At 40.6% G+C, this 16,539-nt stretch overlaps 1 protein-coding gene across 1 annotated transcript in view; it reads left to right on the forward strand.

Annotated features, from left to right (window-relative positions):
- The first annotated feature begins 651 nt into the window (after positions 1–651).
- The window catches only part of cacnb4a (calcium channel, voltage-dependent, beta 4a subunit), a 34,292-nt gene continuing 18,404 nt past the window's right edge, over positions 652–16,539 (forward strand). Inside the window, exons 1-2 of the mRNA XM_039818319.1 lie at positions 652–921; positions 2,511–2,594. Coding sequence (XP_039674253.1) covers positions 859–921; positions 2,511–2,594 — 147 coding nt within the window. The 5' untranslated portion in view covers positions 652–858. The remainder of the gene's footprint in view (positions 922–2,510; positions 2,595–16,539) is intronic.

Here is a 16,539-nt window from a genome sequence, read left to right on the forward strand (position 1 = left end):
AGTGTTATACGCTGCGTTCAGATGCACCTCGTAAAGTCCAATATCAGAATCGGCATCATTGGGCAAGCACGTGCGCAAGGAATTAGTTTTTTCCAAGCTCTCCTACTCACAAAAATAGACATACAGCTAAAATCCACAATAATGAATAAAAGACAATAGTGCAAAGGGTGCTGGAATAATTATGGAATGGTTAATGTAACAGGTTGCTTTAGGGGCTACATGAGGTAGCCTACGTGGATATAACATTTGGCTATAAATTGTTTATAGGGCATACAGTGAGCTTAGATTGTTATTGACAGTGGTTATATTAAGATGTTAAAATAATACGAATGCAAACTATAAAACATAATTTACAGTTACAGCGGATGCTTATTAGTACAGGGTGCACATGGATTGTTCCTGCCACTAGTTGACTGGTGTCAACATAACAATGTTTAAACATAGGCCTTCTCTCACGTGTGCAACTCGTTTAGATTAGTTGGACATTTCACTCAAACGAGGTGATGGATTGATGGCTCCTAGACTAGGGCCTATATGTAGGTCTTTCATGCGTATCTCAAGCTGCATTGCTGAAATTCAGAATATCTGCCTCGTCACTGAACGCAGCACCACTGAAGCCCAGTGTGATAGGAGTGGAGGGGGAGGGTTAGTATCAGTGGTCGCACTGATACACGGGCTTCATCTATTCTGTGCAGACCTACTGCAGAGTGGGACGCATATTTTTCTCTTCTGTTGTTGTGAAGCGGAACCGGAGCCAAGCTGGAGCCCGCGGTCCACTGCCCACTACCGGAGCAGCAGCAGTTCCAGTGGAGCGGCACGGAGAGGCAGCCTCCGCCTTGGACCGATGAACTGGCTGAGATGTCCCGTCACATCTACACCCGACACGGGATAGGAGAAGGGATGCAGAAGCCCGTGTTTCAGGTAGGAAAAAAAAAAAAAAAAATCACGTGAAATCACCGAGGCTCTTCTTCCTCTTGTCTTTACTTCTAGTTATTTGAATGAATTATAAGCACAGACACACATGTGGATAAGAATAATATATCAATATTATTGATTGGAGGAACAAAAATGTGTTAGGCTATAGGAGATCAATACCTACACTCCTACTGAAACAGCAACATCGAAAAATGATTGTAAGAATTGAACTCTAATCCCCACAGACACACCAAACTCATCATTCTGCTCTATGTTTAACTAAAGCTGCATGTTAGGCCTATATCTAATGAGCCCCCTGAGGTGCTATTAATCAAACCCAAGCGCAGGTCCTGCAGTAAGGTGAGAATTTGATTTATTCAAAATGAAATTAGGTTCTTAATTATTAAACATTTTGTCACGGAACTCCACTCATGATGTATGAGGTGGTCAAAGTCACTTTTTCCACAAAAGAAACCTATTTTTACCACTGAAGGAGAATTTTGTAAACATTGTTGATACAGAACAGGTCTTTGTTGTACCTCTGCATCAGTACTTGTGTTGTCACTGTTAAATGAAACAATTAATTATTTATTTAATCAATTAGTTGTTTGGCAGAAGATTAACTGTATTTTGATAATTGACTATGTCATTTTTAGGCATAAATGCTGAACATTACCCAGTCCCAGCTTGTTAAATGCAAGTATTTGCAAATTTTTGTTGTCTAATGTTAGTCTGGCTATCACCAGACCAAGCTCAATCTTTTAAGAGCTGCAGGGCAAAACCCAATCGGCGGTAGATCGGGCTGGGTTGACCCAGTCTAGTCTAATGTGATAGTACCGGTAAAATCAGGGAAAGTTTGAACATACAGCTCCATGGCTACTGAGCAAATTCAATCTGTTGATGATGACCCAGCGATACAGTCGAAAGCTCCAGAAAAAGCGTGTAGCGTGGAACTTGAGATGAGACAGTTTTGTCAACTGAATATCTCCAGGTTTTGGACTGTTGGTTAGAAAAATCAAGTAATCTGTGGATGTCACAGTTTGTTGCATCGCTAGATGAATGTAATACATACATGCAGTTCCAAGTAAGTAGCAGTCTGTTTTGGAACTAGCATTCACTTACCCCAGATACACTCCAATGCCTCACATACAGTCATTTATCATATTCCGCCCCTCCTCTTGTGTCTCAGGTGAAGTGTTACCTCATTTATTCCTCAAGCACTAAAACAAACTGGCTACATAAAAGTGGGTCACACAGAGTGCATCTGTGCAGCTTAGCAACATTCATGCAAAAGAAATGGATTATGGATTTTGGTCTAATAAAGCAGTAAAAGACTGACTTCATATTATCAAGTAATCACAGAGGACAATAGGCATCTGCAAAGAGTCGGAGCCCTGTCTGTCACCCCCCTCCTTCCCCAAGGGACTGAAATGCTGCTTTTAATGGGGGTTGCTGGAGGAAAGGTGACATTGAGTTAGTGTGGAAGAGAGTAAGGGGTAGCCTACATATAGGGGAGATACAGCAACAACAGAATCACAAATACAGAATATGAAAAGCAGAATTTTATTTCTATGTGTGTGTTTTGTACTCACCAGGCTAACAGAGGGACGTACTCCAGACGTAGCCGGCTGAAAAGGTCCGACGGCAGCACCACTTCCACCAGCTTCATCCTCAGACAGGTAGGACAATGGGGTGTGGGGGGGCAGACAAACTTTGACCTATAAACAGATTTAGCAGATCTTTTTTTTTTTCATATTTATTTTGGCAGCATATTTTGAGCTGTCCTCCCCTCCAAGGGATGCCATTTACTGGGAGCAACATCACTTTTTCATGCATTTGAACATCAAATCTAGGTGAAATTACTTCTCACTATTTTTCTGTGAAAGTCTGTGATCAGATTTATCCATTCATCTTTCAAAAACACCAGGTTTTGATTTGACTAAAGCGCAATATCAATCCCAGCACTGACAGTAAATGATGAACACATTTGGGGACTTGTCATTTAAAGAAACTCTTGTTGAAATTCCTCCTTATCTTTTGTAAAAACTTGAAAAAGTGAGTTTTCTGGCAGCCGTGTACATCGGTTGGCCTCTGACCTCAGTTCATTTCCAAACTTTTAGTTTCACTCATAAAAGTTTGATTCAAGTGAAAAGTGAACAAAAGGGCTACAGTATGACATCAAACAATGTTTCCAAGACCAAAGCCTTTGGCCTCTGCTGTAGTTTAGGGAAAGGAGGACCTTGATTTGTATCAGCCTGGAAATTCAGCCTGCTCCGCTACTTAAGAGGCATCTATCATCCATGTTTAATTCATAAGGTCGGGGTTAGGCCGTTTGAATGCTGCCTCCTTTATATGTGCCACTGTAAAACAAATTCAAATTAGTTTCCGGTATTAAGTCCCTTCTGTAATTCATAATACACAGGAGACTTACCCTGGTCGTTGACATCCTGCTAACAAGTTACCAAGGGAACTGAGGCTGCAGAGGCCATTTAGCGGCATAAGGATAGTTTGTCACCCTCTCTTTCTTTTTCAGTGCCTCTTTCACTTTTTCACTTCTCTATCATCGTGCCACATTGAGGAGATGCAGTAACGGCAAATCAAAACGAATCAGGTTGGAGGCTTTTCGACGTGGACATGCGAACAAAAGCGCACGACAGCTTGTCAAATCCAACCGCCTGATGTGATTGATGATAGTGTCAAGTGCTCAGATCTGTGGCTGCCACATTTTCTATCACATGTAGGTCATGTTTGTACGTGTGAGATTTTATTGGGTGAGTAGATGAGTCCTGAGGCATTGAAGGTCACACATATCATCATTTTTGAGGCAATGTTCAGTCTAATGTTTTGTTTAACAGCATTTCAACTAAACCTGTTCAGTATAGACAGTATAGCTATAGAGCTATAGTTGTTGGATTCTCATGAATAGTGCAGTCCTTTAGAGCTATTCATGGCTTTGTGTTTTAATTACACACCAGTGTATGTAATGTACGTACAACCTGTTGACATCTGCCATTAAATATTGAATGCCCACTGCATGAAAGCGGCAGGTAGTAATTATGTGGCTCACAGGAAGGAGGAAGAACAAGATGTAATAGACAGAAAGAACAAAACAAGCTAAAATTAAAAACAAAAAACAAAGAACGGATAAAAAAAAGAAGTAAGACACAAAGACAGAGAAATGTACACTCTTGCTCACTGCTTTCCCTCAATAACCACTCACAGATTTCTTTAACACCCCCGCTGTGATTTGTGTCATCACCGGTGTGATCGTCATCAGGTGAGAAGAGGAGCAGTGGGCTCTCTTTGATTCCCTTGTGTATCCATAGTAACAGCTGCCCATCAACAACAGGGGTCAAGCCCCGAAGGTTGATTAGCAGGAAACTGCACCTCCTCCTCCATTTCAGAGGATAATACAATGTTTTTTGTTTTTTTAAATAAATGCTCACATGAAAGAAGAGAACACTGAGAAAAATGCAGCCTTTGAATAAAAGTTATATCAGATTTATTCTCCAAAACATTGGGATATTTTACGCCTTCATTTTAGACTTAAATAACATTTACAGAAAGTTTGACAGGAGCTCAATCCTCATCCTTATCCCAGTTCTGTGCTTTCACATCATGCTTTTCTGGCGCATGGCAAAAGCCTAGACAGAAGACTCATTCAGGTTCATTCAATCGTTTAACTCCTGAATGGGGAATTGACTTTAAGAGCAAATTTAGGGTGTTGTGTTCTAATCAGGGCTGTGTTAAAGCCCCTGAAAACTTGGTTTCAAATCTCAAGTATTTCTCTATAACATTAAATATTCATGACTAAATGAACACGAACCAAAGTTGGAAAAAACCTACAAAATAATTTTTTATCAAGGGTCTAACACACAGAAACTCAGCGAATGTGCTTCATCAGGACTGTGTGGGTGTTGTTTGATCAGATTGGATTGACTGTATTGGCAACATAGGCAAACAACCGCACGACTGTCATCAGATTGTGACTCAAATATTGCTAATCTCACTGCACCCACTTCAAACCAGCAAGAAGAGCACAGACAGAAATACAGACACTTTTGTAGATCTCACTCAGAGAAAGAAGCTGATTGATAACAAAACAAAAAAAATTCTGGGCCTTTAAGTATTAGGGTTAATGGAGGAAATGGCAACTGGTCAGGGCCAGAGTCTGTGTGATGTCCTCATACAGATCAGTCCATTTAAGGGAAAAGGAAGTCTGAAAGAGAAAAACTAAAAGGACAGAATGTATTCGAGGAGATATGTTTGATCAGTATGAGTCACCACATGATATGCTGAGCAGATCAGATCTCTAACAGAGAGGTGCTGGTAAAGAGCTGATTCTCTCACACTGTGTGCCAAACATCTACATGCAGTACTCGTGCGGACAGATGCTTCTCTGCACGATCAGTGAGCGAATGCCTGAACGGCTTCCGGGCCAACCTCTGAGCTTCATGATAAGAGGATGCCAAAGCTCGGCAGATGTTTGCTCTCAGGAATAATCCAAAGCTGCAACGTTGAAGTGGCACAGAGGACATTTGCTCTGGTTCCACATCCTTTGATATTTGTGTTTGTTGAGAGCTAATATAGGCTACGTGTTCGTATGCACATGATGACTACCTCACATATCCTGCGTCAGAGTGTTCTCAGGAATTAACTGTACATGTCAGCAAAATGCAATTATTCCCATCAGTATGTGAAATAAGGTCAGCAGCGGACTAAATGAAGCACAATGGTGGAATGTTGTGACTTCTACCAACTTTTCTACTGTGCATATGCATTAGTAAAAAGCAGGCATGAGTCTGGACTGTATCTTAAGCAGAAGTGGCGCTTTTTAAACTATTTTGATGAGTGTTCTAATTTTACAGACATTTCTACTGCAGACTTCAGAGGAAAGTACATTTGTAGTAATGGGCAATGAGCCGCTAAAAGAAAAAAAGGAAGACAGTATGTGGACTTGACACAAAATTCGATGAAAAGTAATAAAATGAAAGAATGACCCAATGTATCCAATGTTTTCATGGGCTGAGGATGACCTGAAAATGACTTTCAGTTGTAGCAGTAATGCAGCTGTGAACTAAAGACCTCTTCGCTGCCTCTTTAGAAAAAGCCTTAACCCCATATTCACATCCTGCGTCACCACCTTCTGTCCGAAATGCAAAGTAGGAATTTAAAGCCTGCAGATTTGAATAAAGTCTCATTTTGGGATGACAAAGTGTATAATGCCACGGCTTTCTACCAGAAATTAAATTTCATTTCTGAATCGCAATACATTAAACACAGAAATCCCTTTAACCAAAATGTTCAGCTTGCTCCCTGCATAGTGATAAAGAAGGGGCTTCTTCGCACGGCTAATCCCTTTTATGTAGGTCGCATGGCTCAACTCAGTGGCATTTCATTCGTAAATTACTTGATGGTGTCTGGCCACTGCTCTCATAGCTCTCGCTGGCACTATGCACTAGTCTGCCAGTGCCTCTTGAGTAAATATGTAACCCCTGGAGACCCCCTAACAAGATTACTCATGAATATACACTTTAAAACAAAAACAAAAAATGTAATCTGGGATTCAAAAGCACAAGCTACTGAAAGTTGCAACAAATAAATACAACCATGCATACACACTTGAGCTGCAACTTATAATTATTATACATACATTACAAATTGAAGAATGTCTTTCATTTCACAGTCAAAGTGCTTGTTTTGTCTGACCAACAGTCTAAACCACAAAGATATTCAATTCAGACTTTTATAAAACAGAGAAATACAACAAATACTCACATTAAAAGAAAGAAAATATTCATCTTTTTTACTTCACAAATTACCTAAAAATAGTTGTCAAATAGTTGTTGTTTGATTGACAAATCAATTCATTGTCAGTAATCAGCACTTGTGATGACCTATATTCATTCCCCTGTGGCTTGCCCTAATCTTAACGATAACAACTACATGCCTAACCCTAACATCAAGTCTTAAAGGTCCCATGACATGGTGCTCTTTGGATGCTTTTATATAGACCTTAGTGGTCCCCTAATACTGTATCTGAAGTCTCTTTGCTGAAATTCAGCCTTGGTGCAGAATTACAGCCACTAGAGCCAGTCCCACAATGAGCTTTCCTTAGGATGTGCCATTTCTGTGTCTGTAGCTTTAAATGCTATTGAGGAGGAGAGAGGGGCGGCAAGGTGGAGGGTGGGGGTGTGGCCTTGACCAACTGCCACTTTGTTTGTTTGCAAGCCATGATGTCTCTCTCTCTCATGGGTGGGCCAAATTCTCTGGGCGGGCAAAGCAGAGAAAGGGGAGGTAATCTTGCTCCTTATGACCTCATAAGGAGAAGATTCCAGATCGGCCCATCTGAGCTTTCATTTTCTCAAAGGCAGAGCAGGATACCCAGGGCTCGGTTTACACCTATCGCCATTTCTAGCCACTGGGGACCATAGGCAGGCTGGGGGAACGCATATTAATGTTAAAAAACCTCATAAAGTGAAATGTCCATGCCATGGGACCTTTAATCATAAAATAATACATTGAACTCACACAGTGAGTTACAAATTTCAGATACTTGTGCTGAGTATTTCCATTCTATGCAATTTTATACCTCTCTATTTTAATAAACTTATTTATCTTATGTATATTGTCATTTATATGTATATTGCTTTTTCTTTAATGTGTTTATTTTTATTTTTATTAAAAGCACTTTAAGCTGCATTTATTAAAGGTGCTAAACAAATACAGTTATTATTAATATTATTATTATTATTACTCCATTACGTCAGAGGCAAGCTTTAGTTACTTTTCACATTATACATTTCCATCCCCTTCCTGTCCGGTGAAAAGTATATATATCTCAATTTTTTTTATTTTGAATTAGAATATTTCTGAAAAACTGAAGGATGAAGTTTTCCTTGATGTATTGAGAAGATTATCCTACTTCTTAAGCTAAATAAACAGTCCCTCCAGAAAAACGCAATTATGCGATCGCATAATTCAATGCATAATCAGCCAAAGTCCACATATTTATGCGGACGCATACATTGCCGATTTCCGCGCAAAATATGCAGGGCTTGCATGATTTCATTATCCCCGCATTTTCGTTGCAAAAAAGTCACATATATCTTAGCAGAAAGTTTAAAGATTTTACGTTTACTTCACACAAGAGCAGCCAATTCCCCCTGTTGCCATGGGAACATTATGAAGTGACGTAATTACGTAAATCACTTTTTTCTCTCTTTTTCATCAAACCGCAGTTTTTCCCAGTTCCCGCAATTTTTGCAAGTTCCCGCAATTTTTGCAAGTTCCTGCAATTTCATCGCATAAAATTCCATCGCGCTTTTTAAGAAAATGTGCCGCATAATCAAAGATTTTTGCCCGCAACAATCACAAAAAAACTCACAAAAATATATTTTCGCAAAGCGGAAAACAGGGCTGTTTTTCTGACACCACGAAAAGTTGACTTTTTAGAGATACATGGTTCTCAAAGGACAGCGATGCTTCAAATGTATGATAATCTTATGGAATATGATGCGATGCTGTAGATTAATCTACCCAGCAGTATATAAAATTAGCACAACCTTAAACATCTACAGCAGTATCTCTCTTCAAAAATGTAAGTGTTACTTCCTGCACCTGCAGCCTTGTTGCACTGATTCTTTTTGTTTTAAGATTCTTTTTTGGGGGGTTTTCCCTTTATTTGAAAGTGGATAGATATGAAAGTGGGAGAGAGATGGGGGATGACACGCAGCAAAGGGCAGCAGGTCATAACTCTGCCCCCCACCCCCCACACTAGAATATCTGATAGCTATGAAGCCATCAGGTATTTTGAGAGGTGCATGTTAAGAGGAAGGTAAAAAGAAAACTGTGGCAGGTTTGATGAAGATGCATCCTCTGATAGGAGCAGGTGCATCTGCTGTAACAGGGTTTGTCAGCAGAGGGCGCTGTTGCTCTACTTTGTCACAAAAGCAGCTTAGACCCAGACACAACAAATAATATTCTTTTGCAGTTTTCACTTGGATTGGATAATATAAAAAAAGATGTGCAATTCATATTATTATGTATTGGTTTATTGGTTCATTTAACGGGGACAGTGGGCTTTATTTACCTGTATTCCTCACACAGAAGTTGCATAGCTTTAGTTGTACAAATAGAATATGAGCAGGCAGGAAAAAAAGAAAATAAAATAGTATATTACACATTTTAAATTTACATCTGGACAGCTTTTACAGAATTTTGCTTTTCATTAAGTTCATCCAATTTATTTCTCTTCACAATTTAATTAGCCAATTAGCCTTTTTTTAAAAATATTGTTTAGTCTGTTTTATCTTTTAATCTTAGAGCGTGGAGGTTCATTGTTGACCTTGGGAAAACACACTGTGATAAAAATCCTTAACTCAAGGGCTCACTCAATTAGCAATTACTGAAACTTTCAGCCATATCCAATGGCCTTCCTCTACTGAAGAAGTCGCAAAACTTATCTGTATTTTTTTAGAGATGACTTTTACTACCGCCTTGACGCCCTAATGTAAGACCCTGTCGAAAAAATCGGAATACTTAATTTAAGGCACATACGTACATCATCATAATACTTTAACAGAATATTCAGTAGGAAGTAGTAGTGTCAAGGAACAAATCACTAAGGGCCTTGCCAGAATTTGTAAAATAAAACAAATTGCAGATATTTGTCATTAGTAAAAAAGCAATGGCCTCACCATTCCTCCATTATTCTGTGAATGCTTTCAACCGAGAATTTGCTCATGAAAGGTGTCAAACTCGATTTCTTGTCTGATTTCCTATATGATCAGTTTCCTTATAACATACTTTTATAGATTGATTTTATGGCCCCAGTGCGTTCCCGAAGCTGTAAAGACATGAACACTTAACAGAGCAGGGGCACCGCAGCATCAGGTCTGCCACCTGTTAAAGTATCATCCCTCAGCTGTTTTGATGATTGTTTTTTGGCATTTTTAGCCCTTTATTGGACAGGACAGCCTAGACATGAAAGGGGAGAGAGAGGGGGAACGACACGCAGCAAAGGGCCGCAGGTTGGAACCAAACCCACGGCCACTGCGTCGAGGACCGAGGCTTTGCACATGGGCACACGCTCCACCAGGCGAGCCACCCTGGCACCCATCCCTCAGCTGTTTGCTGCAATTCTGCGTGTGTAAATGATATGTCTGTCTTTGCAGTTTGGTGTTTAGGTTAAGAGATTACCTCAAACACACACACATCCATGCACAGAGTACACACGGTTTGCTGGTTGACGCTGCTCTCGGGCTGCAGACCCCCACCTCCCTCTCTGCCTCTTCCTTATTCACAGCCAGCCTGACTGGAGCCTCCACCAGCCAATCGGCAAGCTACATCCCACCTCTGTCATCAGCCAATGCTGGAGAAAGGGATTGGCTTGTGTGATCTGAGCTTGGAAGGCAGATGAAATACCAGGTCTGCTCTTCCTCTGGGGACAACCAGGCTGCCTTACAATAATGGGAACCAACGCTCGCTCGGCTCCGGGGCAATAATATCCAATTCAGCATCAGGCAAACACAGGGCTCCACCTTTTTTCTTTCTTTCTTTCTATCTGCCGCTCTGGTGTGGTCTGGTTGCTCTGTAGTTTGTGTGGTCTATGTGGAGGAAGAGACTGCTGGTGGGCTCTGTCACTCCCCAGTCCTCATCACCCATCCTCTCTGGAACAGGTTGATCGTTTACTGCTTCTGCCAATTTTGCACCGAATAGCTGCTTTCTGGAATTCCACTCCTCCATGTACGATAACTTGTACCTACATGGATTTGAAGACTCGGAGGCGGTGAGTGGAGAGGGGTGTCTGACACTTGTAAACCATGCTTTTCTGTTGTGTCGTGGCTGGTTGATCTCTTCATAAACACCCACAGAATACGTTGAGACTTGAGTGGGCTGAACATGCACTCTTCTCTGGGGAGTTAGGAGAGGCTGGGGGAAGGGTGTGCACAAGTGTGTATGTGTTTGTCGGCGTGTGTTTTTGAGAGAGCGTGTGTCTTTGGGGCTCCTCATTCAACCAACTGTACAGTTTTCTCTACTGATGCTGCCAGCCAGATGACAGTTTTCCTCTTGTCTGTGCTGAGCGCCTGCAGATCGGAACAGTATTCCTTCCTACCGTCTCTCCAAATGGATGAAGGGCCAGTGTGCAGGCTGTAAACCTCTGCTTATGAGCATTGTGGGTATCTGTATTTGAGTATGTCGCTCTCTTCGTCACATCCTACACTATACATCATCAAGGTTTACTGAAAAGACCAACAGCTATGATCATAACGATCATGGCCATCTGTATAATACTGATGTTGCATCCAACTGTGACGTTTTCCACACAAGACGAGGAGGCATGCATGGTAGAGAAACGTCATATTCCCTTGTCATTAAGTAGAAATGCTCATCCTGACCACACACAGGTGACGGTACACACAGTTAGACCTACACATTGCCTTTGATGCAGAGAGGCCAACATTATTAAAGTTGGGCAGAGTGGGCATCCATGGGATAGAAATGTGTCGGAGTGCCGGAAAAATGCTTACAAAGGCAATACATGTAGGAGCTGCTGCTGGGTGGAGGGGAGGGGGGAATCCCACTGAGCCAGAATCTGTCAAGACCTTTTTTTAATTCCACCTGACATCCTGGCTGCCTGTTGAAGATTAAAAGGTGGAAGGATTTGTTTATACATTTGGTCCAGTATTAGCAAGAGAGTTTAGGTTCTGTCTTTTGGTTTGAGGTTTTCCTCAAGAACCTGGCTACAGGGATTCGCTCCCATTCAGCCACAGGAGCTTTCACTGGACTCTGTACAGAGCTCTGTGCAGGCCAGAGAAGTTTTTCCAGACCAAACTGGGAAGACCATATCTTTATGATCCTGGCTTTGTGCACGCAGGCATTGTCACGTTAAAACAGAAAAGCTCAAAACATGAAAAACAAACCCCAGAGCAAAAGTGCACATGTAGATAGTGTCCACATACTTTTGGCCTTGATGATAATGATGTCGTGAAGCGGGAGGAGTGGCTGGTTTGTTGGCTGGATTTTTTTATTGCTCCAAAAAAACTTTCCAAAGTACCAGATATTTTCTTTTTTCTTTTTTTTTTCGGAAGATTCAACCAGGAGAGTTTTATTCCCCTCAGTCACATAACATTGCACAAAATGAACAGGACAGAACCCTGGATGCCAAAAATAACTCTAAACACACTCTAAATGTTTTACTCTGTATGTCCCTGATAGTGCAGCACAATCCAGAAATCCAGTCTGTTGTTTCAGCTGTTGTTATCATGTGATATTGTCCCATTATTATGGGTCTGAATAACTGATGAAGCTGGAGACGATTTACTTTACCCTCAGACCATTCAGGAAATGGATTCTCTGTAAATTCCCTTTAAAAAATATAAGGACACGGCCTCATCCACCCTATTAAAAACTGTATAACTGCCACTGGATTCATTCATTACCACTAATTCAACTACAGCTTCCATTTATTTTTTGGATTGACTTTCTCCAATTTCAAACAATGAGTCCAGTCATGTTTCTGTTGACACAGCATGTGTGTGGGACATGGATTCTATTGAATCCCAACTTACAACTCTTGTTCTTCAGTCAGTCACAATCAGTGCTGCTGTTCCACGCTGCCCCATATTTAGGGCGGTATTGGCAGCACTATAGAAGACATCTTTGGGGCTCTTACTGTCCTTGTGGTTTGCTATCAGCACTTGTCATCGGCTTGTGGGTGTCTGGATTTTTCGGATGTGAGGCTTTGTCCAAGGACTTCTAAAACAACAGGTGGGGAAACTAAAGCATTTGTTGCATCCTCGACCCATAATGACCTGCAGGCTATTGTGTGAATTTCTGTGAATGTGTTTTAAGCTACTCAGGGACATTGTTTGGCACTCTGACTATGAATGTAATGTTTTCTGAGATGGCCATACAGTATATACCCATGCCACCCACTTTCTGGTGATTGTAGATTTTTTTTAAGAATGCCTATTCTTTCTAGCACTGCTTCATTCATACAGCTGCATATTTTCTCAGCCACTGAGAATGTGCAGCAGAAATGGTGCGACGCCTGCGAGCTAATTCAGGCAGTCAACGAGTTGCACTGCTGTATACACACGTGACATGCTTCACTCTCCGTATCATTTACCAAACACACCCTCTCAATTTGGCGGTCTTAAGCTGCACAATTTCTGCTTGTCACTGCTGCTGCTGCCACGCACCTGTATTGCTGCCTGTTCTTTCAGCACCACCCCAGTGTCCGTCTGCAGGCTCCGGCCAGGGGGGAAGCTACTTTATAATCACTTGCCAATATCTTGTGTAAACCCAATCAGCTGGGAGTGATGAGGTTCGGAGTCTGGCCGCCAAACACAACATTCTGCTGTTATAATAAACACTTCAAACGTGAGTTGTCTGACTGAAATGTCAGTCAAGTCAAATCTTGTCAATATATTTGTACAGCATAGTTTCAAACAAAACAAAATGTCAGTGAGTTAAGTTCTATGCTCAAGAGCACTTTGAAGTTAGCTGTTAACATGCTCCTCCGTCACTTTCCCTACCTATATTTTCATAATTGTCTAACAAATTTAGGCAATTACTTGTGCTCATTTCCATTTTGGGGGCTAGGACCAACTATTAATTAATTCATATTGTTAAAGGTCCCATTTTGTAAAAAGTTAGATTTCCATGTCTTTTATTTTTTTTTTTTTTTTTAAGCAGGGCCTACATAAATGCTGTGAAAGTGTCAAAACGTTCACTCCACAAAAAAATGCACACAGCCCGTATTCAGAAACTGTGCCTTTAAAGAAGTTGTCAGGACTTCCGTATGGCTGTGATGTCACAACTATACTTTTTATAGGTCGAAAGTGCTGCTAAAGTACCGTCACAGTTATTCCCCCGGCTGCAAAGATGGCTCAGAGACTCTCAGATGCGGAGGACCCGGAAACGCTGACCAATCAGAGCAGACTGGGCTTTTTCAGGAGGTGGCTTAAAGAGAGAGGCACTAAAACTTTTTAATTCAGAGGGTCAATTCAGATATATTCAGACTGACAGTATGAGAAAAATAATGTTTGTTTTTTTAACATTAAAGTATGTAAACATGTTCTAGTATAAACCGGAAAATTAGCATTACATGGGACTTCTAAGAACATGAGCCTCAGACCATAAACTTTAAAATGAAAGCAAAGTCAAACTTTGTTGTTATTGGAGAATATTTCAATTTTAATAAGCAACATCTCCTCCCTAGCTTACAGGAATGATGCAATCCACTTACCACAGTTCTGCACATAAACAATGTTGTTTAATGAATGACTCACCTTTACGAAAGCTATTGTGTAAGATACAATGCCTAGTAAACCTGCTGCACCCACTGATTAGTAATTGTACTATTGTAAGGATGCTGGAAGGAGAGCTCTGTGAGTCAGAAGAAGACATTGTGTACATAAAAACAAATTACACTATGGGCTCTCTCTCTGTCTTATTTGAGTTCAGTTGTGTTAGAGGAGCCTGGAGGTATGTTTCCACTTCTCCAGTGTTGTTGATGGTGGATATAATAAAGAATGTGTTTAGCCTTTTAGCCTGGGTCTGATATGTGGAGGTCAGGGGAGGAAGAAGGATGGAGATGGGAGAACAGACCTAGCTTTGGCGTCCGAACAGATAAGGCTTGAGTGTTGCACGATGGACTTAAGCCTGGCCACTTGACACTCTTGGATAATAACCTCACAAACAACTCATTGTCTGTGTGTGTGTGTGTGTGTGTGTGTGTGTGTGTGTGTGTGTGTGTGTGTGTGTGTGTGTGTGTGTGTGTGTGTGTGTGTGTGTGTGTGTGTGTGTGTGTGTGTGTGTGTGTGTGTGTGTGTGTGTGTGTGTGTGTGTGTGTGAGAGAGAGTAGAGACAGGAGACAGACAGAGAAGGGGGATGCGGGGGGGGTTTCAAAGTGCCTCGTGCTCTGAATACTTTCTGTCCTTTCCAGTAAAATGAGCTGAATGACATCATCTTTGTCATTTGTTCCTTAACAGTTTTAAATTGTAAAGTGGCATCAGAAATTCAGTTACCAAGTTTGCACAGTTGTTTACCCTCTGTCTACGTTCTAGTTATTCAGTAGGTCAATAGAATCAAATTATTGTCTAAGCAAAAGCACCACAGCAATGCAATGCAAGATATCATACAGAAACTAATTTGGAAAAAACGTTCACCAAATTTGGTAATATTGGATTAAAATGTATTGTAGCTTGTTGAAAAATGTGTTTTTGAAAAAGATTTAGGTGGCAGACAGGGCTTCAACTGAAAGATATGTCTTTCAGGAGGAGCCAAGCAAAAGTGGAATTTGCATCTACGGCTCATAGTGCAGGAGTTACTGTATGCGCCAAAATGCGATGTGCTTTATAGCCACATGGTGGCACTAATGGCACCAAAAACTAATGAGGTTTTTTTTGGCCCAATACCTAACTTTCTACCTAATTTCATTCCAATCGGTTGCTAAAATTAGTTTGTTGAAGTTGTTTATCAAGGTCAAATACAAAACAGTGGCTGCTTCTCAAAGACATAAGCGGCTTCATTGTCATTGCACTACTGTCTGACAGTATTACAACGACATTATGTTGGTACTCCCAGAGTATTAAAAAACACAACAATCACAACAAATACTAAAAATGTACAAATAAAAAAAAATTACATTTTTAAAAAGGCAAACATGAGCTTTTGCTGCTTTTCTCTTTTGATATCATTTTAAATTGAATATCTTAGCAGTTTGGAGTGTGGTCAACAGACAAGCAATGTAAAGATGTTACCTTGGGCTCTGGATTCTAGTGATGGGCATTTTGATTTAATATTCATTATTTTGAATAGTGAAACATAAAGCAGGTGCTCGTCTTAGCCGGTCATGTGGGGCTTTTGTTTTCCTTTCTCTCCCGTCCTCCAGTTATAGATCTAATTTGTTGTTTCCACTTCTGTTATTTGTATCCTTCCTTGCTGCATGTATCTTTATTTCATTCTTTATCCTTCGCAGCTATTTTCCTTATCTCTTTCTATGCTTCAATATCTTTTTGCTACTATTTTTGCCATTTGCTTTCATTATATTACCGTCTTTCTACATTTGTGGGAATTATATGCACACTTATCACTACCATCAGTCACATACATTTTACATCCTGTGTCTCCATTGCGTATACCTCTATATCTTTCTTCCTTGTCCTGTTTCATGTATCCATACCTTATTTGCTTCATGCAAACATCTGGTCTGCTCTGTGTTGTGATGTCATTTCATTTCGTGCTTTCCTCCTCCTTTCATGTCCTGCTTTGTTTGTATGTATGTGTGTGTGTGTGTGTGTGTGTGTGTGTGTGTGTGTGTGTGTGTGTGTGTGTGTGTAGCTGTGGAAGCGTTTAGCTACTTCCATATTTGTACTCATTTAGTTTTATCTATCACATATTGGAGTTTTTTTTATCAGGTTTCTCTGTTTATTTTGTATTCTGTTCTGTGTATCTGTTGTTAAAAGTGATTTCTTTCATGTGTTTTGTATGTGGATCAATTCCATAGTGTGTCCACATCTTCTGTTTGTTTGTCCTGTCTTTATCTATTCTTTCTCCTCACATCTTCTTCTTGTCTTTTCCTGTATTTTTCTCTCTTGTCTAGTCCTCACATTT

Source organism: Perca fluviatilis, chromosome 12 (genome assembly GCF_010015445.1).
Source record: "Perca fluviatilis chromosome 12, GENO_Pfluv_1.0, whole genome shotgun sequence".
NCBI lineage: Eukaryota > Metazoa > Chordata > Actinopteri > Perciformes > Percidae > Perca > Perca fluviatilis.